At 44.4% G+C, this 26,612-nt stretch overlaps 3 protein-coding genes across 3 annotated transcripts in view; 1 reads left to right on the top strand and 2 right to left on the bottom strand.

The window, feature by feature from the left end:
- The window catches only part of WDR33 (WD repeat domain 33), a 59,138-nt gene extending 40,226 nt beyond the window's left edge, over nt 1-18,912 (bottom strand). Inside the window, exons 1-6 of the mRNA XM_065748216.1 lie at nt 18,788-18,912; nt 4,761-4,985; nt 3,304-3,372; nt 2,769-2,873; nt 2,217-2,312; nt 1,594-1,745 (exon numbers count right to left, since the gene is read on the bottom strand). Of these exons, the coding sequence (XP_065604288.1) occupies nt 1,594-1,745; nt 2,217-2,312; nt 2,769-2,873; nt 3,304-3,372; nt 4,761-4,964 (626 nt within the window). The 5' untranslated portion in view covers nt 4,965-4,985; nt 18,788-18,912. The remainder of the gene's footprint in view (nt 1-1,593; nt 1,746-2,216; nt 2,313-2,768; nt 2,874-3,303; nt 3,373-4,760; nt 4,986-18,787) is intronic.
- The window catches only part of GPR17 (G protein-coupled receptor 17), a 179,317-nt gene that overhangs the window by 54,188 nt on the left and 98,517 nt on the right, over nt 1-26,612 (top strand). The gene's annotated exons all lie outside the window — the stretch shown is intronic.
- Nucleotides 19,693-22,974, bottom strand: POLR2D (RNA polymerase II subunit D). The gene is made up of 4 exons (XM_065748214.1): nt 22,896-22,974; nt 21,396-21,576; nt 20,882-20,977; nt 19,693-20,165 (listed from the first exon to the last, which is right to left on the bottom strand). The coding sequence occupies exons 1-4, from the start codon at nt 22,966-22,968 to the stop codon at nt 20,087-20,089; spliced, it is 429 nt and encodes a 142-aa protein (XP_065604286.1). The 5' UTR covers nt 22,969-22,974; the 3' UTR covers nt 19,693-20,086.

Genomic DNA, 26,612 nt, shown 5'->3' with positions numbered 1-26,612 from the left:
CTGCATTGCTGTCCCCAGTCAAACGAGAAATCCAGAACTTACTCTTAACACCTTCCTACCTATGGACTGCATACAGTAGCACCTTTTTTGCAGGATGAGAAGCAACAGCAATATGACTTGGTAAATGTCACCCTAGATTCTTATGTTTTGCAATACAGTAAGAAAGTGACACTGTGTAGAGGCATAGGAGAACAGTTCTTAGGGAAAAAAAACTCCTCTTCAGCCACAGGTGATTTGCAGCAGAAAAGCAAAACAAGGGAAAGCTGGTCACATGAAAAAGCTAGTTGGAGCAACTGGTGATAAAATAAACAGTATATAAAACAACCACATCACTTATTGTAAAAGAAATTTGGAAAATCTCCCTTCTATTACCCAACCCATGAAAAGAATTCTACAGACACAGAAGCAGCTTCCAGATAGAGCAGTCAACATCACATGAGGAAAGTCACTGGAAAAGGAAGGAGTTATATAGCCACGTGATTAGGGTCAGAACACCTCCAGCAACTGACAGCACTCACTCCCTTTCTGGTGCAGTGGAAGACCAAGAGAGCCCTCTTGAAATCCTGGATCTTTATGATCAGGAGAGAGCTTAAAATAGCAGAGAAATTCAGTGTAAGGCCACAATATATAGTCATGACAGTAGCTGAATCTAACAGAAGAACTTTTCATAACCAAACAGAAAATGTTTCTAAACTCTACCAAAGAAAAATGGTGACTTTAGCAGAATGCGCTTTGGTGGCAGTGAACCTTTATCACCAAGGGCCAGCACCTGGACCCAAAGAAACACTGCTTTAGCTTCATTTTGAGTCTGCAGCTTCTCCTCAGGCTTACTTTAAAAACATTTCTTCTATTTCTGTATCTCACTAAAGATTATATGCAGGTTTGCTTTAGAGAAATCTTTCATTTACATCTCACTGAGAGTATCACTTTAGATTCCATTTTTTATATGTGTATATATATTATATATACATTTGCACATCTGAAGTATCAAAACTGAACCAAGAGAATATCCTATAGTCTTCTCTTCAATGGCTTGTTAACAGTTTCAGGCTTGAAGAACCCATTCAGTATTAACATTAGACTTCTGTATGTGGCAGTCTGTGTGGGTATTTAGTATTACTGGAAGTCTTGGCTTCACCAAGCCAAGCAGTTCTTCACTTTATTTAGTGTTTTATTATTTTGTGAGAACTATGCAGGTGTTTTATTTCTGAAGGCTTTATATTTTATTCAGTTAGGTTATTAAAGACTGAATTCTTTATTTGGAATGAAATTGTTGACTTACACAGTGCGTATAAAAAGGAATAACTGATACACATTGTCACCATATAAAAATGAAAAGAATACCAGTGCAAAATGCGGCAGACAAATACATCTCTAACATATTGCAGAGGCGTATACTGGGACAATACTGATTCAGAAAGGTGCCAGCAAAACGGTGAGAATGTGGAAACAAAAGGAAATATTGTGTTTATGTGGTGCAGGAAGTTTCCCAGAATCTGACAGAACCCACGCATTTCTGCACCCAGAATACACTGAGAGAACAGTCTAATCATGGCAATAGGTACTACAGAAAATGGTATATTGTGTATAAACCTGGCCTCTCTAATCGCCTCCTTATGTGCCTGGAACATCTTGACGTTGTTCATGTTGGACTGCCAGTATTTCACATATCCCCCGTGGTCTGCTGTCAGCATCCACATATCATTGTGTGACCAAGTCATAGCCCTTACCGGGCTGTCGTGAGCCTGTGAATTCAGAAACAAAACTTCTAGCAAACACGTTCAAAAACTGTCTGAACCATACAAACATGAGTTAGAAAAGCTCCCATTCAAGCAGCTGTAATGAAGAAATGAAAACAATGATGGTATAGTTAGATTCAAAAAGTTGAAGGGGCAGAGAAGGATTCCCTTACTCTGTAAAACTGTACTCTAGAAGAGTATTTACTTACACTTTGTTTCCAAAGTGTCTGGAACAGTTAGTATATCGTATGGAAATGGAGTGAGAAGCATTAAATGGACTGTCTATGGCCACAGTCTGACACAGGGACAGAACAGAATAACAATTAAAATGAAAGAAAGCAAAAACAAAAACAAAACAACTCTGATGCTTCCACTGCCACATTCAGACCAATGCCACATTTAGACCAAAGGGCCACAACGAACAGGCAAAGCTGTGTTCCCAAAACATGCTCCAGAAACCTTGATAGATGGATTTACCTGTAATATTGTTTCAAAATTGAAAGTCAGTCCATTCCACAAAGTGAATTCTCCACTAGATGCCCCAGTAACCAAGCGTCTCCCCTCAGGAGTCCACTGCAAAAGGAAGATTTGACTTAACTTTGCAAATATGTAACACTCAAATATTTCTTCACCATTATTGAAATAGATCTTAAGCTTCTTTTCAGGGCATTTAATCACTGGTACTTACTAAGTCATTTGCTAGTTGGTGCAAAATAGACAAAAATGCATAAGCATGCCAGAGGGCTTTTGACTTCTGTTAACAACAGGACAAAGATGCAGTGCTAACAAAAGCAACAACAAAACCTAATCACAAAGAGAACTGTGTGGCATCAACACAACTCTAGCACACAATACAAATCAATCCTGCTGAAATCAATGAAACGTTGTTAAAAGATGCTAAAGAAGTTAAGGAGCACAGAGAAAGACCTCTACCAGTCTTTTATCTGAGTCAAAATACATTACCTCCCCCAAAATCTTTCAATCTCTACAATAAAGCATCACAACTGAAAAATCCAATGCTATACTCACCCTGACAACAAATACTGGGCATTTTACTTTATTAGTAGACGTCCGAACAAATTTTGTTGTTACAGCATTCATAGGGTTGTTCAACATTCCTATAGGAGGGACCAACTAAGAAAGAAGAAACAGAAGGTTTAGGAACGACACTTCTAATCAGAAGCCACATGGAAAGCATGCATTCTGAACACTCACATCTAGAAAACCAAGCTCCCATTGGCAGGGTTAGGGAGTACCTCTGCAGAATCGTCCAGAAACCTGGGCGACCCTCAATCTCAAACATGCATAACCAGCACCTTCAAGAGGATAAGCTCCCTGCACTATGAAAGTTCTTATGCCCATATTTAAAAGCCTATCCAATTTAAGTTGTATTTTTAAGGTCATAGACTTCAACAGCAGCAGATAACGTAGGGTGAAGATACTTCACGTATTTGAGCCCTCCTGCTGAGGAAAAGATAACTCCAGCTGACACGCAGAGTCCCTCAGATTTTCTGGACCAATTTTAACCATAAGACTTCCTCAGGAATAGAAAGATTTCACTTACATCATTATAATATCCTGCATCAGGCTGGATTGCACGCATATCTCTCTGGTCTCTCTGCCACACTCTATTCTGGAAAGAAGAAGAAGAAAACTCCTGGTTTATGTCACCACTACAGCAAAGAAGGAACATGCTGATAGCCAGGCTTACACAAGCATTGAGTAAAAGTAACAACACATCCAAATGCATAAAACTGAGACAACTCAGTTCTCATCAGACATAGGATAATTCACATTTTGTGAGATGTTAACACCTACTTTAGAAAAGCACTTTATGTGAAATAGAAATGTAGTATATTTTAGCTTCACAGTGCAGACTTCACCAACTTGTATCTGTGTGTGTATTAGAAATGTGAGCTAGAATTTCAGTTCAAACATCTGGCACACACTATTAGCTTGTTAGAACTGTTTAAGCCACGAGGGAATTGCATGAGTTGTTCTCATTTTCATTGGAATGCAACAAATCAACTAAGTGGTAAAGTGGAGGTGGAAGTGCAGTTCTGCCATGACCCAGTCTTATTCCACTCAAAGCAGTAATGCAGGGCTTTTGTTTGTCTGCTTTTAAGTTAGTTTTTTTCATATATCAAAGATCAAGGGTGCTCATTTCTGCCATAGTGGGGAAAAAAATAAGGTCATGAACTATTACGATTGTTTTTTCTTGTTATTTTTTGTTTTTAATTTGTCCACTATTTTTTAGATTTGGGGTGAAGGGGAAGGGAGACATCCCTACAATAAACAACAAATATTTAAAGAATACTCTCATAAACAAATCTCCAAACTAAAATCATCCAATGTTTCCAAGAGGCTGAATTCAGTTCATCATGCCCCTGCAATATTGCTGTTTTCAACAATCCCTATCTCTTCAGATTTGATCATATGCCTCCTGAGCTAATAACCAGCATCTTGCACATCTGGATCAAAAGCTGGATCTATGAAGAAATGAGTATCACTCCATCAGGAAAGCTAAACAAGCATTTTTCACTGAGACATTTCTTCAACAAAACCTATTTAAGTCACTCTACATTTGCTCACTAACCGTACAGGAAAGGATTTCCAGAGACCACAGCTCAAACTGCAGTGTTATTAATAAAATGAGAACACATTCCATGGTGCCCTGCCTCCAGAGGAGGGGAACTCTCCATTTCAAAACTAAAACAACCATTACAGTGTTTACACCAAGTTTATGCCTACCAAGAAGTCAGAACATCACACAGGACATTCAGATGAACTCTCAGCTTGCAGCTCCGGTACAGATGAAGGCAACCTTGTTCTTTACAATTTATCTACAAATTCAGTCATGTACACATGCAGTGTTATTAAAAGCACTGCAGACTTTTGAATTCACCCCACGTCAAGTTTACAGACATCTGTCAGTTGGTTTTAAAGTGCAGCAGTACATCTCTTGGTATTCCAGACTATTCCACACACCCAGGAATCAGGAGCCTGCAAAAATTAACTAACCTCCAAATATTTAATTACAGAAGGATTGTAATCTATAGTCTTTCGGTTCACAGCTTTTCTCATGCGTTTCCCATCGAAGGTAAGCTGCTGCATTGCTTGCTGCTGTGCAAAATCAGGTCTTTTGTAGAAGAGCTGCCGAGGCGCCTGGTGCTGGAATCTCGGCATATGGAAAAATCGGGGCGGGGAACCGATTTCCGTGGCCATGGCTATCTCGTTTCTGAAGTGCTGCAAAATAACAGTGAAATCATTGGTTACTACAAAATAATGGCAAAAAGGCACTGCTTGTACCTTCAGTAGCTTTAAGTCCACAAGGATAAATAAAATTTCCTCCCAATAAGCAGCACTGTAGAAAGTCACATTTGCAATTCTCCTCCGTGTCACATTCCACTAACCTGAACCTAGGGCAACTCCTCTGTGGAAGTATCCAGAGCAATCCGACTGCAACAGGCTGCTGTCACATCTGCATTACCACTGCTTAACCAAAACCAAACAGGAATGCCCTCAGTAGGGCTGATACAGGCAAGCCACAGTGAGCCCCTTCAGACAGGGTGTACAACTGAAGTTGATAATGAGGAAAGAAAGCTTTACAGGGCTGCTCCAAATCCTTACTCTAGGATCTGAGAAGAAAATCCTCCTTTACATAACCTACAATACAATACAGATCACAGTTTGCCTCAGGGTACACTCTCAACTTCTTTACTGCAAAATAAGTGAATTACATAATTTCTAACATTTCCCAACAAAACAAAACAGAAAAGAACATTAAGAAAATGAGTGCTAAAGGGAAAATGGTAAAGGGAAATTAGACTAAGAAGTGATTTTTCATACTGCAACTTCATTAAATGACATCACAGCAGCCTCCCCACAGCTGAGAGCTATAACACACACTGTCTTTAATGTAATCACGAACTTCTCACTTTGCACTGACACTCTGAACTGAAAGTGGAGTTTTTTCAGTTGTTGGGCTTTAAGCTCTATCTTTTTTCCCCCTATTTTGGTAACTGCAAAATGATTCCATTTCTTTACACAGAAAAAAAAGGCCAAGATAGAAATGCAAAAAGGATGCTATGAAACAGTACATGGTTTATCCTTTTCAGGAGGTACTACTATACCAGGAGGAGCAGGATCCCTCCAAATCCCAGCTTGTTGGTACAGGGCAGGGATTCACCTGCAAACCCAGAAGTCATCCACTCATGGCACACAACTATAGCTCAGGTCACCATCCGAGAAAGAAATCTGAACTAAAATGTTTCTTTGTATGAGGTAAGGCAATTTAAGACCTGTGGCAGGAATAGCATCTTTTCTTGGACCACCCTATGTAACTGGAAACAAAGAGCAGCTTTCAAATAAATGAACAAGCTTGCAGATTTGTTTGAGAGCTGCTCAGTATCAGGCAGCATAAGAGGACACAGACATCACTTGGAGACAGACCAAGTAACATCACTAACCACACAATGAGTGAAATATTAAGCTCACCTGGAACAAGAAAAAGGCTGCAGAACTTCTCACACAGGGAGCATGCCAAGTACCCTAACATTATCCCGGAGTCTCTTTTAACTCTCAAGAAAAGAAAGCCAGAAAAAAAAAATGCACCTGTAATCTCACAAGTCTAAAAGATGTATTTAATCAGAAGGGAAAAAAAAGTATATTTTCAAGTCCACATAGTATCCATATTCTCCTGTAGGTAATACAGAAATAAATGCCAAGAAGCAAGGATGCTGGTGAACACACATGCTGGGGCTTCCAAGGACATTTTGATCAGCCATTCACAAGGAAGCACTACATAAAAATACCTTTTTGGGAAGAGCAACAAGTTGATCCTTCAGAAAACAGATCTATCCTCCAGGAAGTAGTAATAATTCCACACGCAGATAAATCGTTAGTTACACGTGCTGGTCTACACAGGACACCCCAAAACTACTGCAAGCAGACACCCACAGCCTTACATCAGTGTAAACACCCAAATAGCAGCAGAAAGTTTAAAAACATTATCAGTGTATGCTAGCTACACCTCATCACAGACACAGACCCTTCACACCAGCACAAGATGGGATGGAATAAGGGGGACAATACAGGAAGAACAAAACAAAGGCTTGAAGTTCTTGTTATGCTTTCAGCTTTCTCCAATCCAGGAGCATACAGAAAGGTTTAATCCAGCTGCTCATAATCGTGTTCTTACAGTGTCCTGAGTATCACAGTTATCTATGTAATATCCTCATGCTCCAGTAAGCTTTGCCTGCTTCATGTCTGTGTGTATGTGTGCATATGTGTATATATGCACACCAAGTGAAGCTGCCAAAGAAGTTATATGAACAAAGAGTCTTTCTGTACATATTCAGTTATCAGATGAAACTAACATTTATCTCCAAGAACTGCTACTCCAGTCAGACAGATAGACCAGTTCACTGTTATGAGCCTCTTCAACTGTCTTTTGCCAGCACCAAGGAATGTCTCAGCATGCTCTACTTTACCTCTTCTGTATCAGCTCAAAATTGGCTGGACTCCAGAAATCTGAACTTCCTGCTGCACTGAGAGAATCATCAAGTAGAAAACAAAGTGCAATCCGGAGCAGCAACACTTCCCATTTTAAGCAAATTAATTGCACTTGGTTTTAACTTCAGTCCACCAATGGGAGTTCAGATGGAAGACTCCTTTTTTTCCTTAACATGGAATCACAGAGTGACAGAATGGTTTGGGTTGGAAGGGACCTTTAAGATCAGCTGGTTCCGTTCCTGCTGTCTGCAGGGACACCTCCCTCTAGCCCAGGCTGCTCACAGCCCCATCCAGCCTGGCCTTGGGTGCTTCCAGGGAGGGGGCACCCAGCTCCAGTGCATCACCACCCTCAGAGGAAAGAGTATCCTCCTGATATCTAGTCTAAATCTGCCCTCTTCTGGTTTAAAGCCATTTCCCCTCATCCTGTCGCTACCTGCCCTCCCCAGCTTTCCTGTAGGTCCTCTGCAGGTCCTGGAAGGTCACTATAAGGTCCCTTCGGATCCTTCTCCAGGCTGAAGAGCTCCAGCTCTCTCAGCCTGTCCTCACAGCAGAGGTGATCTTTTTAACTGGAAGGAGCACACAGCATCAAAACGAAAAGCAGGATTTTCCAACACCAAATGCAGGAAAGATACTGCCAAACGTTCTCCTTTCTTTTGTCTTTTGGAAGAAACATGCACCTCAGCTCTGGAGACTGGCAGTGACAGCTCCTGTTCCTCTCCCGCTCCAGAACACTCAGCTTGTATCTGGGAGACCACTTTCCAGACCCCATCAGTCAGCCTTCTTCCTCACCTGGGAACCTGCTTCCCGACAGAAAATAATCACGTGGAAGACCATATCCTTGACTCATCCTGCCACCTTTAGCACAACGTTTCATGTTTTAGGAACCAAAAAGAGACATACACAACTTTAGTCTCTACTCCATAGGAGCAGAGCAAGCCACCCTGGTTAAGGGCTGAGAAGGAACGAGCCTGGCACACCTGCAGGCCTTTCCCAAGCACACACCATCACCACATGGGTGGTTTGATAGAAAAAGGATTACTTTCACCCAGTGTAAGTAAATGGTCTTCTGAAGATTTTCAATCAGCACATTAGAGATAAAGGGCTGCTGGCCACAGCCACCTGCAGAGTCTAGTGGGCCCTCATCAGCCCAACAAGGCCAGGTGCAAGGTGCTGCCCTGGGATCAGGGTGATCCCAAATATGACCACAGGCTGAGCACAGAATGAAAGGAGAGCAGCTGTGAGGAGAAAGACTTGGGGGTGTTGCTAGACAAAAGATGAAACTAAACTAGCAACATGCACCTGTAGCCCATAATGCCAAATAGAGTCCTGGGCTGCACTGAAAACAGCACAGCCAGCAGGGAAAGGGAGGTGATTGCCCCCCTTTACTCTGCTGTCATGAGGTCCCACCTGCAGTGCTGCACTCAGCTCACATCCCCAGCTGCTGGAGAGTCCACAGGCAGCCTCCTACAGCACTCCCATGGAGCCAGGCTGACAGTGGGACTTGGAAGGCTTTGGGGAGACCTTGTAGCAACTTCCAGTACCTAAAGGTGAGAAGAGACTCTCTGTCAGGGAGTCTAGTGATAGTCGAAAACTATTACTCCCTGTCCCACTCCTGCCATGCTGGACAGGGCCCTGGGCTGCCTGGCCAGGTGGGAGGTGTCCCTCCCAAGGCTTTAAAGGTCCCTTCCAACCCAAAGCATCTAATGACTGACATAGGAATTTATAGGTGTGTGCCTAGCGGATGTCTTTCCATCACCTCACTTGCATATCCTCAGCAACAATGTCAAACTAGTTAAAAATACATTAGCACCTCCAAGACACTCTTAGACCTGTCTGGACTTCAAGCTCCTCAACTGTACATCACTACTTTTGATAAAAGGCACCTCACATTATAGTGATAACAGAAGCGTGCATTGCCCTATAACATGCAAAAACATGCATATTTTTCCAACTTAGTCCTGAGGCTAAGAGCTTTCCTAAAACAGGGTTTAAATTCTGAACACCTTAAATGAGAGGAAGCACGTGGCAGCTTTTGCAGGAGGAACAAGTGGCAGTACTGAAGTGACAAAATAAGCCCCACACCTTTCAAGTTCCTCACGCCAACACCGAGCCCGTGACCCTCTAGAATATTAGAGAAAGCATGTGGACAACTTGAAATGAAGACACCAGAAAGCCCAAGGGAGGATGGGCTATGAGGAAAGAAACTCAGAGTCAGACTGAAAGAGGGTTCTGCAACCTGAGAAACTTTGAGAACTGAGTCAGCTTTGCAGCACATAAGTTTCATGTACAACTAATGCCTTCATCCAATTTTGTTTTTCTAGTGGTAAGTACATAAAATATAACCTAGTACCTAGAGCACAACTCATCTGATGCTTAAATTGAGCCCCCGATTCATTCCAAAACAGACAGACATACAGAAGTGTTTGAATACACCTTTAAAAAACAAACTACTTTAGTTCACAGGACTCAGGAGGTGCATTGTGCCTCACCACCTTGGCCACAATAAAGGAAACTGCTCTGACAAGAAAGGTGTCCTACAACTCATCCCCAGAAGGGACTCCTGCACTGCAAATTCTGAGCGCCTCCCATGTTTGCCATGCTGCACTAAACCTTGGCTACAAGATGCACAAGTCCTGCTATGCTGCTATCATTTCCATGTTGCTGTTTGATAGTTTTGTGTTTAAAATTAAAACAATAGTAGCTCAGAAAAGAAAAATAATTAATTCTTTGATGAGAGCTGTGCTGATCTTACAACCCAGACTTTCATATTGTGAGTCACCAATACAACAGCACCAGGCTGACTGAAATACTGCCCAGTTCTTTCTCATGCTGAATACCCATGCTGCCACAATCTGAAGCCACCAACTTGTCAGGAAACAAAATCTGACTTTTAAATCACAGAACATAGGATGACCAACAGTAAGAACAGAAAAGGAAAGGATTTACAAGCAAAAGAGCACTCTTGTATTGGCTAACCTTAAATATCAGGGCTCTCTATCAGGACTTGCTGTACTAACACAAAGCCTAATAATGAAAAGCAAATTAAAGAAATCCAGCTGCATCTGCTTGGGTCACTCCCTGCAATCTCACACAACATGCAGCTCTTTACATATTATTTTTTAGCAGGAACATTGTAACACATGTTGTTTATAAGAACACACTGTTGGCACTCACTGCCACTTCCAGGTCCCCCTCGTTAGGGCTGCAGGCAGCACAGAGCTCGCTGCCAGCCCCAGGAGCACACTCTGCCTCCTTGCTCACCCTACCAAGGCTCTGCTGACCCTTTCCTCTGGTGTATCTAGGTCCCTCTTGACCCAAGGGCTGCGAGTTTAGGTATGTAATCTCCCAAATCACCAGGTTATCATCTCTCCTTCTTATCTCACAGAAGACTAGACTGGAAGCTTACTGAATTCCTGAAAGAAATTACAACGTAGGTATGATACAGAATCTGCTGTTTTGCTTCTATCTGTTTATGCTCTGCTCCTGGCAAGAGACAACTTAATAAAAGACTCAAGTCCTCAATTTAAAAAACAAACGCCAGAGAATGGGAAATAATGTCAAGGAAATCCTATCAGAAGTCTGCAGAACTTTCTGATCAGTGGAAGGAAGGACCAGAAGGCCTTCACCATTCACAGGGTGAAAATGAACTATGGACACAGCACCTGGGATCTGATGCAGAAACCATCCACCCAGATTCTGATCGAGTCCATACAACCTAGTACCAGCTTGATAGTGTTCACACCAGGGAATAGAAAAATGCACAATCAGTGCATTAGTTAACTATCAAGAGTCCTTCACAATGCTGAAAACATCAAAGGCTTTTCACTAAGACTTGGAAATAGTAAACTGTAACTTGTTAGGAGGATTGGCCTTCCCCAGCCTCTCCCTACCCAGGGCTTGGCACACTTGTCTAATTCTTACAGCTTTTATATGAGAACAAACATTGAGAGCAAAGAAAAAAAGTGTTCCTTAGCTCTTGTGGTAGATTTTTGCAACAATCTCTTCTCCTCAGTGCTACTTCTGACAAAGCAGCACTGCTTGCCACATCAGGTTCCTGGCTAAATAAAGACAGAACAGCTATTACATTTCCATGACTAAGATACTGAAGTCCCTGGAGCAGCAGCAGGAAGCAAAGCAGCACTATCATTTGTGATCACGTGAAAAACTGTAAGAAGGCTTAGAAAAAAACCACAACTAAAAGCAAACAACGAGACTTCTCCAGTACTTATCAACTATGATGACAATATTTTTTTCTACCTCTCTCTCCCAAAAGATTTTACACTTCTTTAATCATGGCTGGGGAATGTCAGGATGTGACAAGATTCTGGGCACTGTTACAGCCATGCTCCAGAACAAATGTCCAGGGGCATGCTGCCTCACAGTACTACCCTAACAGCACCTAATGAGGTATTTTCCAACATACCCACTGAAGGGACGCACCAGAACTGGAGAGCACAGCTCAAACTTTACCAAATCACACAATGCTGCTAAAAACTCTTACAGGTTCTGCTACAGCGATTCCAACCCATGCTTCGCTGCAGGACTGCTGACTTGCTGCTGGATCAGAGTTGAAAAAAAAGGTAAACAAAATGAACAACATAAAAACACACATGCACAAATCCCCATCAACCAAATGCACCCGAAATAATTACAGAAATGGGCAAAGAAAACAACACTGCTGAACGACTACAAACAAGTTCCAATTACAGTGGACATGAAGTCACGCACACATGCGAATTCAGCTTTTGCCTCAGTTTGCTGTAGAAAAGTAACAGGTAAGCCCTGCTTGCCACTACCTGGGCTAGAAGTTGCCTCCTGAAGAACAAGCCTAAATTAGCAACAAACATTATAATTACTTTATGATTAAAAAAATTCTGCTTTTGAAAGTCTGCATCGTATTTCTTAAGCAGACCTGGAAGTTCTGTTTGAAATGTCTGCTTTCAAACGCAGCCAGAGGAGAGATTCTCCTATACAAAGGACATCAAATACTGGAACGCTTCCTGCACTGATGAAAGACAAATACACCACGTGCTTACACAACTGCACCTCTACGTAACTAATGCCAGATCCCCTCATATTACATAAAGAACCAGAACCTAAGTCCCCTAGGTCACTCCTCCACACTCACTGTTTCTCAAGGGAAGCAAATGAGATCACAATCTTCAAAGATGGATTTAAGGTTGTGGCTGCACAGGAAAAGTCAGCTATGCACAACTATTGTTTTCTTACTTTCTCGAGACACTTCACATTGCTAGCTCAGCACCAGAAGAGCCAGGCCTAGTTCACAAGGTTACATGATAATCACTAGCAGAACAGGATTGCTTCATTTTTACTCAACACTGAGTTCAGAAATCAGAACAGTGTTAACAAAAATGAATTAGAAATACACTCACTTTCTTAACTAAAATTACACAGCCATCTCCCCCAGGAATAACTTTTGTGGCCTTCTGTTGTGAATGCAAAGTCAGATTGCAGTCTGAACACGATTAGAAGTGCACTGTGTCACAGCCACGTGTGAACTTCTCTAGTAAGTACCCTCTGCATTTCACCATTTAGTAGCATTCAAGAAAAGCACATACAGTTATGTTCTTTACCAACACATTTTTCAGTAAAGAAACTTCAAATCCATATCCAGCAGTTCTCAACCAAGTCCTGTGAAGTGCATTACCCAGCAGCTAGGCTCCCCGTGACAACCACCAGCAGGGCATCACAGAGAGATGCAGCCCTGCAAACCACATGGTCCCAAGGCCTAAGATCCCTCGGTGTCTCTCCCTCCTCTCACCTGCCCTAAGAGCATCAGCAAAAGCAACACGCAGCTGCTTAGGTCGATACTTCCAACATAGTGTACAGAAAGCTTGGCAGAAATAGTGCTCAAGGCTCAACAGAAGGAATGATTAGAGAAAGATCAAGCTTATTTATTAACCCTAGATTTTCTAAGAGGAAAACATTTCCATCCACTAGCAGAAAGAAGTGGCAACATAGGGTTTGATGGGAGTTAAACCCATGCTTCAGTCAGCCAACTCTGTAATTTAGGAACTACACAAACATTCAAAACCAAGCATGCTATACTAACAGCTGAAGAGCCTGCAGTCCTACTTGCAGATCTGGTCAATCTATGATTTTCCTTGTGTTATAAAAATCTAACAGTCTCCGCAAAGAAGTGCAGGTTTGTTTACACAGTTGCCTCGATAGAAAGAAAAGCATTTTCAAAGTCAGCTGTGATGCTGGTTTGGAGAAGAGGGACAATGCTGGAACATGTGACCTGACCACACCATTTAAACACAACTCCGTGAGCTTCAGCACCGAAGGAAGTCAATAAAGGACTGCTGAGATCAAGTTCTGTCACAACCTGAACACAACCTGAAACTGCTGACACCAATTAGTGTCCTGCCCTGCCTACAGCTGCGTCCTACATTACCTGTTACAGCAGTACAAACATCTGTGTGACCAGCCCCTCAGAACTACTGTATCACGAGACCTTTGCTCCTAATACTGGTCAAACTGCAGAGCAGCATCACAGCTAACTTACCAAGGAGTTCCAGGAATACAGGCAGAGAAAAGACCTGAGCAAGAGCAGGGGCAGGCAGCTCTCCAGGCTGCAGTGCCAGCTCAGAGTGCCACCAGCACCCAGCGGGAGGATGGCAGGGCAGAGGCAGGCACCCTGGGGCTCTCGGTGCAGCCCTTGCATCAGCTGGAGCTGTGGCATTTCACATCAGCTCAACACACAGCTCCTGCCAGATTCAAAGCTGGTGATGAACACTTGTGCACTCACAGAAGAATTCAAACTACTGAGACGCCAAAGCTTTGTAAGAAACACCAAAACCACACCAAACACATCACACACTACAAGGTGTATGCCTGTACCCCAGTTTCTGGCTTCCCATTAAAAAAATGACACATTCATATTCGCTTTCACATCATGTCTCTTTTTGAATCGGGAAAGTGATTTAGAAGAAACCTCAAATATTTAAACAGAAACAGGGATTAATGCAAGCACCTGCGTGGCCGTGCAGAAGCTCATGAAACAGCCTCAGTAAAAGACCCCCTCAGTTTCAACACACCACTGCTGCGAGCTGCAAAACCACTCCACCTTATGCTGTCACGCTGCTCCGCTGGGGCAGCTGCTCCAGGTGGAGCTGCAGGGGTGTGACTGCGGGCAACTCGAAATCCATGCTTTGTGACGAGCTGCAGTGCACTGAAATTGGCACTAAACAGCCACGATCTCAAACATCTGGGGATGCATTTTCCTACGAGTGGACTTAGCTGCTGTATTAGCTAAGGCAAGAACTAGTGCTCGCTGCCTCTCAAGACACAAGGCAGTCACTGAGGCGGCAGAGCTGGGCAGTGCCAGCACCACTTCCTTGCCCACCTCAGCCATCCCAAAAGCAATGCTTGTGACAACACACACAACAGAACTGACAGATGATTACAAGTCACCAAAAAGGCCTTCGTTTTGCTCAGAGAAAGGCTCTCCCTGTACAGCAGTTTGTCTGGCAAGGACTCCAGAATCAAGAGAAGAGAGGCAGAGAAATCACTTTTTAATGCCATTTAATTTTAAAATTAATTTAAATGCCTAAAAGTTTAGGGTTCCATCAAATTCACAACAATTACAAAGACCCAATAGCTAACACACAACTAAATCTTTCCTTGGCAACCAGCATGTTTCATGTCAGCAGATATGAATCAAATAACAGAACGAGCTCATGACAAATGCTGTTCTTCATACCAAAATGAGCTCACTAATTACAAGTAAACAGAAGACGAGAAGTGTTTAGGTTTAGGAGCACTACGGATTAAAATATGTTTAAATGAAAAAAAAAAAAAAAGAAGATGAACTTGTAAATCTTGGATGGAAAATAATGCACCAAAGTCACTGCTGCACAAAGAGGAAGAGATTATTTCAGTGATGACTGAGGAGCATCAAAACCTACTTATACTTTATCTATTCCATTCATATGTGAGCACTAAATGGCTTTTTCTGCAACACTTGAGTGCAGCCAGTTTTACCAGGGCTATTCCACAGTAAAGTTCGATATTGTACAGTAAATCTTTGTTCCCAAAGAAGAGAAGAAACTGAGATAAAAACAATCCTGAAATAAAGGCCCAGAGCAGAACATCCACAATTCCTGGCAGCATTTCTTTGTAGCTCTCAATACAATTCCCTGTCAGACTATCCCATACAATGGAAGCAGCACTTACTCTTCCTGAACAAGGAGACACCTTTATGAACATGAGTTTAATTTTTCAGTACAGAACAGGTTTGTAGCTTAATGGGTACAGGAACAACTGTTTTGGCCATTCTTTGTATTTCTTTTGGTGCAGAGTAGCACTATCAGAGAAAAAAAACTACCACTACTAGTAGCTTATTATCAAGGTGCAAAATAATTGGGCCTCTAGTAAACCTCCCTACTCAGGGAACTCACAGCTGTGATCAAGATAGTGCAAACGGCAAGGATAACACACCAAGAAATACAACAGTATCAAGCTTGGTAGGCTTAAACTCACATGTCCAGACTCAGGCTTCTAGTCTTTGAAAGTACCACTGCTTGAGTCCGGCAGTTATTCTCAGATTTTGTGTTGGGTTGTTGGGTCATGGATTTATTTTCTCATTAAATCAAATCCCCTTCATATTTCAGGTTTCTTTCTGTTGTCTAAACTTAAAAAAAAAAAAAAAAAGCAACGCGGAACAATGAAGAGCTGGAACTCCTGGCTGCTTCCCTAATCACATCCCCCACAGAAGTGCAAGCTTCTCCATGCCCTAAGACATTGAGGCCTTACTATTTCCCACTGTTAACTTTAATTTTAACCAGCATTTCACACTGCAGTGCATGCAGCGTCTACACCAAGATTGTTATCAAATGCAATGGTGTAAATATGTACTTCACACTGCATTTCGAGTTTCACAGAACAGGCAGCTCAGCCAGGCAGGCTGCAGGGAGCAGGTTGGACCAGAAATGACATTCCGTCTCACACCGACTTGTTTTTAAGCACTAGCAAGCAAGAATGAACTGCCCTGAGTCTTGTACAGTGCTGAAACCTGGGGTGGTGATTTCTCAAAAATGAAGTGAAATTGAGAATAAAATAGAACCCAGAGCTGCTCACCTAGCAGTGCCTACCTTTCTGCTCTTACTTCCAGAGATTCTCTGTCAGAGAGGACACCTCACATTCATTGCAGCTTTAATCCTCTGGAAGACTTCCCCATGTTCTCACCCCGTTATCAAGCACTAAGATTATTCAATTTAGCTGAAGCTCAGCTGGGAACATTAGCTACAGCAGCAAAAACTGTACTTCTGTTACTTTCACTCCACATTAAATTTTCAGGAACAAGATTATATAATAACATGGAGGAAAATGCGACAAATAAGAATACAAACTTCACAGACACAGTACAGCTCAAGTTTTCAGCTTGTTTTTTCAATATTCCTATGCAGAGATATCAGTTTCCTAAAAATATAAGCTACGGTAGTGTCTGGGCAAGGTAGGGGTTACTTGTTTTTGTCAGTTTTAACAAGCAAACCACAGAAATTCCCTAGATAACAACGCTGTAGCTAGCAGCTGCAGAAAGAGAAATATTTTGCATGGAACTACTTCTTTAAGAAGTTGGAACTACTTTTTCACGTCCCTACACAATCCAAAGTCTTCTCCATCACACTTTTCAAGTCCCTCAGAAGAGCAATGCATCTGCTAGAGATGGGAACAAACCATAAGCTCTTACCCCCTCTTCTGTCTAAGGCTTCTTTCTGCTACAGCAAATTACCTCTGTTTCAAGCTCAGTTTACAATGCCCACGTTATTCCTCCTTGTGCTCAGCAGAGGTTTTCAATTCCAGTGTTTTATAGAGTAATGGATACTGCTGCTTTTTAGCTGCCAGTCTTTTACAACCTGAAAGAGCAAGTGTTCAACGAAAGACCAGCACTTTGGGTAACAGTGGCAAACTACAAATGTCTGGCACTATAAACAATTAAAGGTTTCAGCAGCTCAAGGAGTTTCTTATTAGATTAAAGGACATCTAGATACTGGCACTGCTGTGCAGAGAAGTGTGCATGCCCCAAGAGGTGCTCAGGATCAGGCTGATGGGCCCTGGGACTGGCCGGGCTTTAGGATCCATTCCACCCCAAGTCATTCTGTAATTCTATGGTAAATGCACACTAGTTAATAAGGAATTAACTGGTATTAACTAATTAATTCTCTCCAGCTCAAAGATTTTTCACACATCCTCAATTTTTCCATATTTACTTATCAAAACTGACAATCTGGTAATTACATCAGCTTCTGAAACAGTCACATGAAGGCAGGCCAAGCCGAGCCCAGCTTCCAAGTTCTAGAGCAGGTGGGCAGACAACTCCAGAAATGCTAACAGCAAACCAATTAAAGACATGCCAACTTGTTCTCACTGTACCGAGGCTGTTTAAATAAAGTGCCCAGAATTTTGTAGCTGCCCATTAGAAATATGAACCTATGAACCTATGAAATACTACAGCACAACTAAACGAGACATTAAGTAGACTGTAAATACAGATTTTTATTATTATATAACGTTGCATTAAAGATGATACCACAACATCGTAACAAAATGCTCAGAATTCTGTTCTGCTCACAAGCAATTCAAGAGGAAGAAACAGTGAGTACTCTGACACAGCTATATGACAGCGTGCTTGCATACTGTAAGCTCCCTGAAAAATATCCACGCGGAACTGCCTTTATTAAAGCATTAGCAGCTTTGAGTTTGCAGAGCTACAAAAGGATAAAAATGGGCTGCAAGAAGGATGGAGGACTGAAGTTCCCAAAGAAAAAACAGATTCTCAAGCACAATCCACAAATTGTGAGTAAAGATATAATAAGGTACAGACCCAGGGGTACAGAACTACTTACCTATGGCATTTTTTGTAAGACAGAAACGTTCACATGAGTATCACTACTGCAAAATACTTGTTTCAAGGTATACAATAATCTAATCATAAAGGAGAAGCTAAGAGTCAGCAAGGGAGAAATAATGTCCATTTTCACGAAGTTTAGCGAGTTGCCTCCAGTGGAATAAAAGACACTTTTCCTAATTTTAACAAGTCATCACTGCTGCTTCTTACTGAGAAATAACACCGCCATCGGACTGTGCCACTGCGCACTCACAGAGCCCACCCACCCACCTTCCTGGGTACTTTAGCGCCTGCTACACGTGGCCGTACGTGCCCCAGAGTCCTCACAGCCCGCGCCCGACCTGCGAGCGGCCCCGGTTAGACCCCATCGGAACCGGACGGGCGCTATAGACTCCCAGCTGCAACGCACAGCAGCGGAGCGCTGCCCGCCGCCCCGCGACGCTCAGACCCCGCACGGCCTTCCCGCGGACAAGGCCGGGCCGCAGCTCCGCGCTCCCGATGCGCCGCGTACCCCCCACCCGTCGCTGCAGCCGCCGCCGGCTCTCGGCCTCCCGCGGGAGGCCCGCACCGCTCCTGAGCCGCGGCCTAAAAATGGCGGAGGGAACGGCGCTCCCCGGGCCCCGCGCCCGCCCCGCCCCACCCCGCCCTGCTCCGCGCTCACCGTCCAGCCAGCGTCTCTCACCGCGCCTTCGCGCCCCTCCGCTCGCCTCGTCCTCCCGGCCCGGCAAACCGCCGCCGCCGCCTCACGAGCCCCCGCCGCGGCCGGCCGCCATCTTCCTGCCCCCACCAGCGCCAGGGGCGGCGCACGCGCCCCACGTCAAGACGCTCGGCGGCGGGGAGGCCGCGGCCACTGCGCAGGCGCGACGAGAATTGCGCGCGCCGCTTCCACGAGCCTCCCGCCGCTACACCTTCTGCGCCTGCGCGGCCGGAAGCCGAGCGCCCCGCACAGCCGACCCGCATGCGCTTGGCCTAGCACGGCGTCTGCTGCCGGAACGGAGCGGCCGGAACCAGGCTGCGCGGGCAATCCGGACCTCCGCTCCCGTCCGCCCCAAAGCGTTGGTGGCATGGGGTTTTTCCTTCCGAATAACGACAGTTCTCATGGAAATACGAGAGCCCGTGTTTCAGAGATGAAAACGCCTTAAATACGCTGCAGGATAACTGAGTGACAACAGCAGCAGTGCTGGGGAGCGTTCCTAGTGCCCCATGGAGGCTCACCCTGCTGCCTGGCTCTGTGCTCCCTTCGGGACAATTAACCGGATCCAGTAAGTGATTAATCCGGTTTATTGGCTCAGTAGGAACCACAGGAACAGAATAATCCTATTTCTTTCCCATTTGCATCAGTGGAACTTCACATTTCCATCAGCAGAACAGTGACCTGACACCCGTGCTGGTGTTCAGTTCAGCTCTTCTTCCTGCAACCATTTGTCTTCGTTCTTCCAGGCTAATCAGTTTATTGAAAAGGTCTTTGTAAATTTGAATATGCTCATAATATTTATAAAACACAGGACCTTAGTTAGAAATACATTTTAATTTACACCCGAAACTATTTGAAAGATGACGGGACTTGATTCTGCCTATCCAGGAGTCAAGAATTAAGTGTCCCCACTCCTTTTTACAACAAACCAACATACAAGCTAAAAACAAAACAAACAAGCAGGTCTACATTCCTGCTAAAACCCAGAAACATGTACAGAATTCCCAAATCGGGGAGAAGAATCTGGAAGAAACAAATATTGGAGCCACTGAGAAAAGATTTTTCAAGTTCTTGTGCCCTCACAATGCAGGCATCCTTATCAAACCAAGAGGACTGCGCTGATCTCCAGTACCCCTGCATCTGACAATGCTGGAGCTCCCTTTATCCACAACTCCCCTCCTCAGCCCAGGAGCTAGATTGGTACAGAGGGTGGAGAGATAAAGTTTTCAGATTTTTCCATTCTTTTGGAGGGGTCGAGGCTCAACCTTAGTACTGGAAGCTGCGTTTAGTCTGAATGTCGTCAAGAATCTGCTGTAATTCCTCATCTTCAAATCGTCCCTCCAGGCTGCAAGATAAAAAACAACGAGGGCACACTAAAGCTTTTACAGTCTCCCTGCTCCCCTCTGAATTCGTTTCAGACATCTGTGCAGAGCCTCCTCTTTACGTGACAGACTTCCATCCTTCCCAGAACTTTATGTGTAATCATTTAAATTCATTGTGATACAATGAGTATCACAATGAATACAAAAGGCAACACAAGTGCAGGCTTAACCAGACCCCTTGGCCTCATGTTCATAAGCCAGCCTAGACTTGCAATGAAGAATGTCAGGAACCTCGAGGAAGCTTTAGATTAGAAATCATTTCTTCACAGAAAGGGTGTTCAGGTATTGGTACAGGCTGCCCAGGGAAATGGTGGTCACTTTTTGTGGATGTATTCAAGAAATGTGTGTCCAAGATTCTATGATTCTATAAAATCTTAGCATACAAGGCTCCAAGCAACCTCACTGAGCTGTGGATGTCCCTGTTCACTGCAGGGGAGTTGGAGCAGATGGCCTTTAAAGGTCCCTTCTGACTCTACAGTTTTATCACTCTTAATCCAGTAAATGTTATCTGAAGTGCGTTAGGGACACTGACATTGCTTCACAGTCAGATTAATGGGAAAGCGAAGACAGAAAGTCTTCCCATTAACAGATCTGGATTGTGGAGAAGGTATCTGTCCATGGATAGCTTTAGATCACAGGAAAGTACACAATGCTCCTTTTGGGACATCAAAGTGCTCACCTAGGAATCAAAGCTTTGGCTTCCTCAGCAGTCTCTGGACATAAGTTAGCCAAACACGCCAACTCAAATTTATGGAGCTTTTTCTGGAGCAGCAAGCTGTAAGGAAAGACAACAACCTGGTGAAACTACAAGCAAGATAGATAAACGAAGGAGCAACAAACCGAACAGATAACATACAACTCTCTCTTTCACTCCACTTTTTGACATTACATTCAAGGCTTTTGGAAGAATACCTGTTACATAATTGAATAGGTAAAAAAGTCACAGCTGTGGGAAGACCCCAGAATTACCCTCCCGCTTTAACATAAATATGCTGTCTTTCAAACAAGGAAAACAAAGCAGCTCAGCAGGCCCAACTGAGCCTGAGCACAGTGCTCCATAAAGAACTACCGTCCAATTTCTTACCTTTCCAAAAAGCCAAGACTCAGAGCTGTAGTGGTCCAAATCAGGAAACACCACTAAACCTCACTTCCATAAAACAACACCAACGTTACACATCAGATCTTCCACCCACCTACGAACGCTGGCAATGGTCTCGCGGTTTTTGAAGCGACTGAAGCGTGCTGTGTAATTCAGAGTTTTCATGAAGACTTCTGACAGCTCCTGCTCATCTTCTGCGCTCTCATTCTGCTGCTTACGATGCTCAAGAAGCATATGTACTTCTGAATTCAGGAGAGTTTCCGCCGTTTCGAATTCTACATTTGAACAAGTGAACGGCAGCATTAAAAGAAGTAAAGCACTTATAGGAGTTTTGTGTTTGTGTGAGTGAGCTTTGGGAAATAACAAGAGGACAATGTGCTTCTCTGCCCTTTCAGCAAGAGCTGGATGGCATTCCATGCTGAAAATGGATAAAAACACCACTCTGAGCAGCCACCCAATGCTGTCTGTCTGACCACACTTTTTACATTTGCAGTCCCAAACTTGCTGTTTCCTGACATATTTTTGCAACGTTTTCCTCACCTATTTTTGGTAGAACTTAAGTAATGTATGACCAGCTTTATGAAGAAGGTATTTAGCAATGCAACGTCCATCCTGATTTACAGAATCAAACTCCATAACCCAGAGTTAGGTTACAAAGCAGGTATGTTTACTCAGCGTATGCACAAGTGTTGGGTGCAAGGAGGATAGCTCCACCAGACTTGCACACCGACCAGCAGAAGTGTTACATATTTGTAAGCCAAGCTCATCCATATTCAACAGGTTTCATGACATTTGTTTACATATTCATTGTTTTCATCCCTCCCCCTGACGCATGTGCTTTGGCTTCCTCAGGTTGTCAGTGAACGAAGGCTCAGTGTCTTCCTTGCAGTGTCTTTTTGAACTCTTGCAGTGATTCCCTTTCTTTTTTTTTTTTTCCCTCCTAGTCCTGCTGACTACAGTCCTACTCCTCCCCAATTATCCCTTATCTTACCACCTACGGCCCTGCTTCTTACTTATCCTACAGCCCTGCTCCTTCCTCCAGATGGTCCTCCTCCAGTTGACTAGAGGGATTACAGCCTGTTTTTCTTGTGGTAGTCTGTGAAAGCGCTTAAATAACGGGTCAAATTCAACCCCCCTCTATCAATCCAGAGCTGATATAGTCCTGGAAGGGCTCTGAGGGGTTCTTAAAAGTAAACTGAGCATGCTAAGACAGGCCTCATGTGCCCAAAAGAGTGACAGACGGCTGGAACCAGGCACTACCAGAAACCCAGGGGCCCTTCAGCACTTGCTTACAAAGCTCTTGTTTGGTGTTTTTCCCTCTGCAAAATAATCCTTCTTATCTGTTAGAGTCCCGGGTTATCACTCAGCCTCCAGACAACCGCCTTCCCAAGGGCAGCGATACCGCAACATCGAAAGAAACGTGGTTTAAAAACTACAGGTTACACCTAAACCAAGAACCGGCAGCTGTAACCGACGGCGACGAACCGCGTTCCTCCTGTACGCACGCGCTCAGCCCAGCACCGCTGCTCGCCACGCCCGCCCAGGAGACCCGCGGCCTCGGGACTCTGCACGGCGGCCGCGTCCCACCGCGCACCTTTGGGGAACACGAGCTGCGAGGCGTCCTCCTCCACGTCCGCCGTCCGCGGATCGCTGCCGCCCGCCGCCATCACCTCGACCGGAACCGGAAGCGCGGCGCCCTCAGCCCCCGCTGCCCGCCAGAGGGCGCTGCGCTGAAAGGAGCGGGCGGGCGCCCTCAGCCCCGCTGCCCGCCAGAGGGCGCTGCGCTGACAGGAGCGGGCGGGCGATTTTGGGCCCTGAGTCCTACAGCCGCGCGCATCGATGAACCCCGATCCCAGAGAGCGTCTGCTCCGTGCAGGGGATGTGCTGGGGGGAAACCGCGCGGCTCTTTGGTACTGACAAACCCAGAGGGAAAGTCGCGGTGCCCGCAGGCGCTACGTGGGAGCTGCAGGCGCCTGCGGACACCTCCGTTTTGCTGCCTCGGAATGCAGGCAGCAAACGGTGTCCGCGGGGTGCGTGCCCACGCCGGCATTGCATCTGTCTCGCTGTGGTAAATACGCGTACGTTTGGTGGGAAGGAGCGCGGATAGCAGCAGCAGTACGCTGTGGCAGTTGCCTTCTTTCGATAACTGACTTGGTGGAGACGAACTGTGTAACCCAGGCTTAGGTTATATTCAACGCTGCACGCACACACCGCTTGCAAAGGGTGAAACCCCACCTAACTCGCTCACCGAAAAGAGAAGCGGCTGCGTATTTAAAAGCATAAAACACGCGCATTCATTACACTTGGACAGGTTAGTACAATGAGTTCCGACGACCCGAGCCACTCTGGGTGAACACGAGCTCTGCCCCCCGCTGTGGCGGTGAGGTCGTGAAGATGAAGGATGGTGGTGTTCCTCACTGTGCCGTTTCACTCTGTCGCAGCTGAAGAGGTTAATCCGGTTTCTTCTGGTTGCTGCCTTACTGCGCTTTTGTAGCATCACCTGTTCCAGCGTAGCAGCCTGTCAGGGTGCCCCTCAGTGTTCTTCTCCCTCCCGTTTGCTCAGTCCCTAAGTTTTATATTAACCCGTTCTTGTCTCACTACCCAGGAGCAGTCTGTAGGCCCCGGAAAGCTGCAGGCGGGATGGAAATGACTGTACTCCTCCTGACGCTATTGGAGGCGGGGGCAGCAAAGTAACGCGTGCAGCGGCACTTTCCCCGGAGAACGCACGTGAAAGTGCCCAACCAGCTTACGACTCAGTAATCGTCTTAGCAGACTCCACAGGGTCGTCCTGCGCCCTTAAAGAAAGGCACAAATAGATGGCTGGAGGATTTACCGTGAGGTTTTTCCGCTCCTGCACTCCTCAACTCACATCCGTGCCAGCTGCAGAGCTTCCTGCGCCCCGGGGGAGGGGCACAGCCAGCGTGAGCTCTACCAGGAGCTACGGATCGGATCTTCGCTCCTTAATGTTTGTTTGCTCAACCTATGAGCCTGGCAGAGGAGCTAGCTGAAAACTAATTAGCTAAGTGATACAAACGAAGACATTCGGGAAGATAGTGTGGAAATATCTCGGATCATCTAGCAAATGAGGCTATTTCAATTGTGTTCACAAGAAAATGTGGAAATCTATGGCAGATTGATTAAAATTGTTTGGCACCCTGATGGCTTCTCACATAACCTGTCTCCTCGGAACATCACGATCCTCAAACAGTGGGTAGCTCACAGTCTCAGTTACATACATTTGTACTTTCATTGTTCCCCAAAGATCTCTCCTGCTTACGTACATGAAAACTGAAGCAATTCAGGGAAAGCTTCATACCTGCAAGAAGGTAAAGGTACAGCTAAGGAGGATGTGGTGGAGGGAAACAGCTTGCTGTCACTGCTGTGCTTGGCTTTAGACTCCAGCCTACAGTTCATAGCCTAGGGCAGAAAGTAGTGACCACTGCTGGGTTCACGACACCTGAGGTTTGTTCAACAGACCGATTTCTTCATTCTCTCAGTTTGAAAACAGACCTACTAACAGCTGACTGCACACACACACACAACAGAACACCAAAAAACAAAACACCTTCAGCTGAATATCTGTGGAGTAAAACGTAGGAACATCTAATAACAAATACATTCTGTGATCAGCGTAGCTGCATTTTGCAATGTCCTTCCTCTGAACACACCAGCAGCAGAACAGGCCTTATCTTCCTGGCAGCTCTGAAGCTTTGGAGCAGTAATTATCTGTGTGTGTCAGAGACTGACTTTACTTCGGAAAGCAGGTTTTGACTGAAGGCATTAAGATCAGAACACTGAGACCTTAATCTCTTCTCATTGTCAGCAACATTTCTAAAGCGTGTAGATCAAAATCCACAAGCAAAATCCCCTGCTTAGAAAAATCCGTGTCAAAATAGCCATTAGTGCATGAGATTCACATTTCTTTATAAACACATTCTTGAAATATCAGCATGCAAGTTTTCCTATAATCTCACCTTCAGTTATTGACTCCTTTTCAAGTTAGGTAACAAAAATATAATGATAAACGTAAGAGCAATACAGAGCTATATTAATATCCAAAAGTCATGTCATAGTCTGAATACAGAACTGCCTTTGAGGCAATGTTGGTTTTTTTAATTCCTATATGATATCTAAGCATGCTATCAACTGGTTGTGCTGTCTGTAATTCAGTATGAGAGCAATACTCACCACACGTGTGGTAGTGTATATATTAAAAGCACTGACTCACGTGCTCTGACTTTGTAATCTTTGATACATTGATCAATCATAATTAGATACTTCTTCATATAAATTTCGTCCAAAAATAAACTCTCAATTATTCTTCATCTGAAATATCTTGCAGAGATTTCTCCTAGGTGCTCTGTTGTTTGTTTTTAGAGTTTTTAATCAGTGCTAAACGACTCATTCATTGTTTCTTTTTTTATTTTCAAGCAGAGGTAAAACCAGAAGGAAGCATTTTTTGGAGAATGATGCTGGTATTCCAGTGCTGAGCTCGGATGGAGCAGCCTCTTGTATGCACTCACCTCTGCTGTGAGCTGCTGAGGGCTCCTGTGGCCACAGGAGCTATGTGCACACATGGAAGACACCGGCCAAAGATTCTGTGTCCGACTGCTTCAGTGTGAAACCTAAAGAAAAACCAAGTAAGGAAAAACATATATACCCTAAAAACTGACACAAAAATAGGTCAGTGTACCCTAGTTAAAAAAGAAGCTGAGGAAGCATAACTGATAGCTCATAGGGACATGTAACAGCAGCAGGTGCTAGCTCTGTGCTTGACACCAGAACATACAGGTCACCTGTAGATCATGTTAACTACAGACTCCTTAACTCACAGTGCATGAGGGACTTACAAAAAGTAAATTTGTGCATTATCTTAAATCTTCCAAGGAAATGTAATTGCTCACGTGCAGGCTTTGGAGCTGCCCTGCAGTGAGCGAGCTTCTCGGGCACATTCAGCTCAGATCTGCTCTCCCCCTTCAGGTATACGGTTGTTTGATTTCTTTTTTCCTCTCTTACACTCATTGCTCCCCAGTGCCAGGGCTGCAGCTGAGAACCACCCATGTGAAACAGAGTTCTTGAAGTAGACATCTGCCTCAGATCAGCCAGCAGAGGCAGCCTGTAAACGTACAGAAAACCATTCAAAGCAGAGGTAAGCAGAAAGCCAAAAGGTGTCTCTGTGCACAACCGATCGGTCCCATACCAAAGCAATCATTGCAATATTTAGAAGGAATCTAGAAATATGCTTTCTCCAAAAATAAAGTTCGTATTTAAGATCACTTGAGGACCTATAAAATACATATCATCTCTTTCT

The sequence above is a fragment of the Cyrtonyx montezumae genome, unplaced genomic scaffold (assembly GCF_038088225.1).
Source record: "Cyrtonyx montezumae isolate F1298 unplaced genomic scaffold, pur_monq_1.0 scaffold_5, whole genome shotgun sequence".
Lineage (NCBI taxonomy): Eukaryota > Metazoa > Chordata > Aves > Galliformes > Odontophoridae > Cyrtonyx > Cyrtonyx montezumae.
This window is presented reverse-complemented; position numbering and strand designations above follow the sequence as displayed.

Bases quoted from the DNA above. Each gene is read 5' to 3' on its own strand.
- POLR2D (XM_065748214.1), bottom strand. From the start codon at position 22,968: ATGGCGGCGGGCGGCAGCGATCCGCGGACGGCGGACGTGGAGGAGGAC. The intron at 21,577-22,895 runs GTGCGCGGTGGG...GTTCAAATGTAG, and splicing joins GCAGCTCGTGTTCCCCAAAG to AATTCGAAACGGCGGAAACT. The intron at 20,166-20,881 runs GTGAGCACTTTG...TTTATCTTGCAG, and splicing joins GCCAAAGCTTTGATTCCTAG to CCTGGAGGGACGATTTGAAG.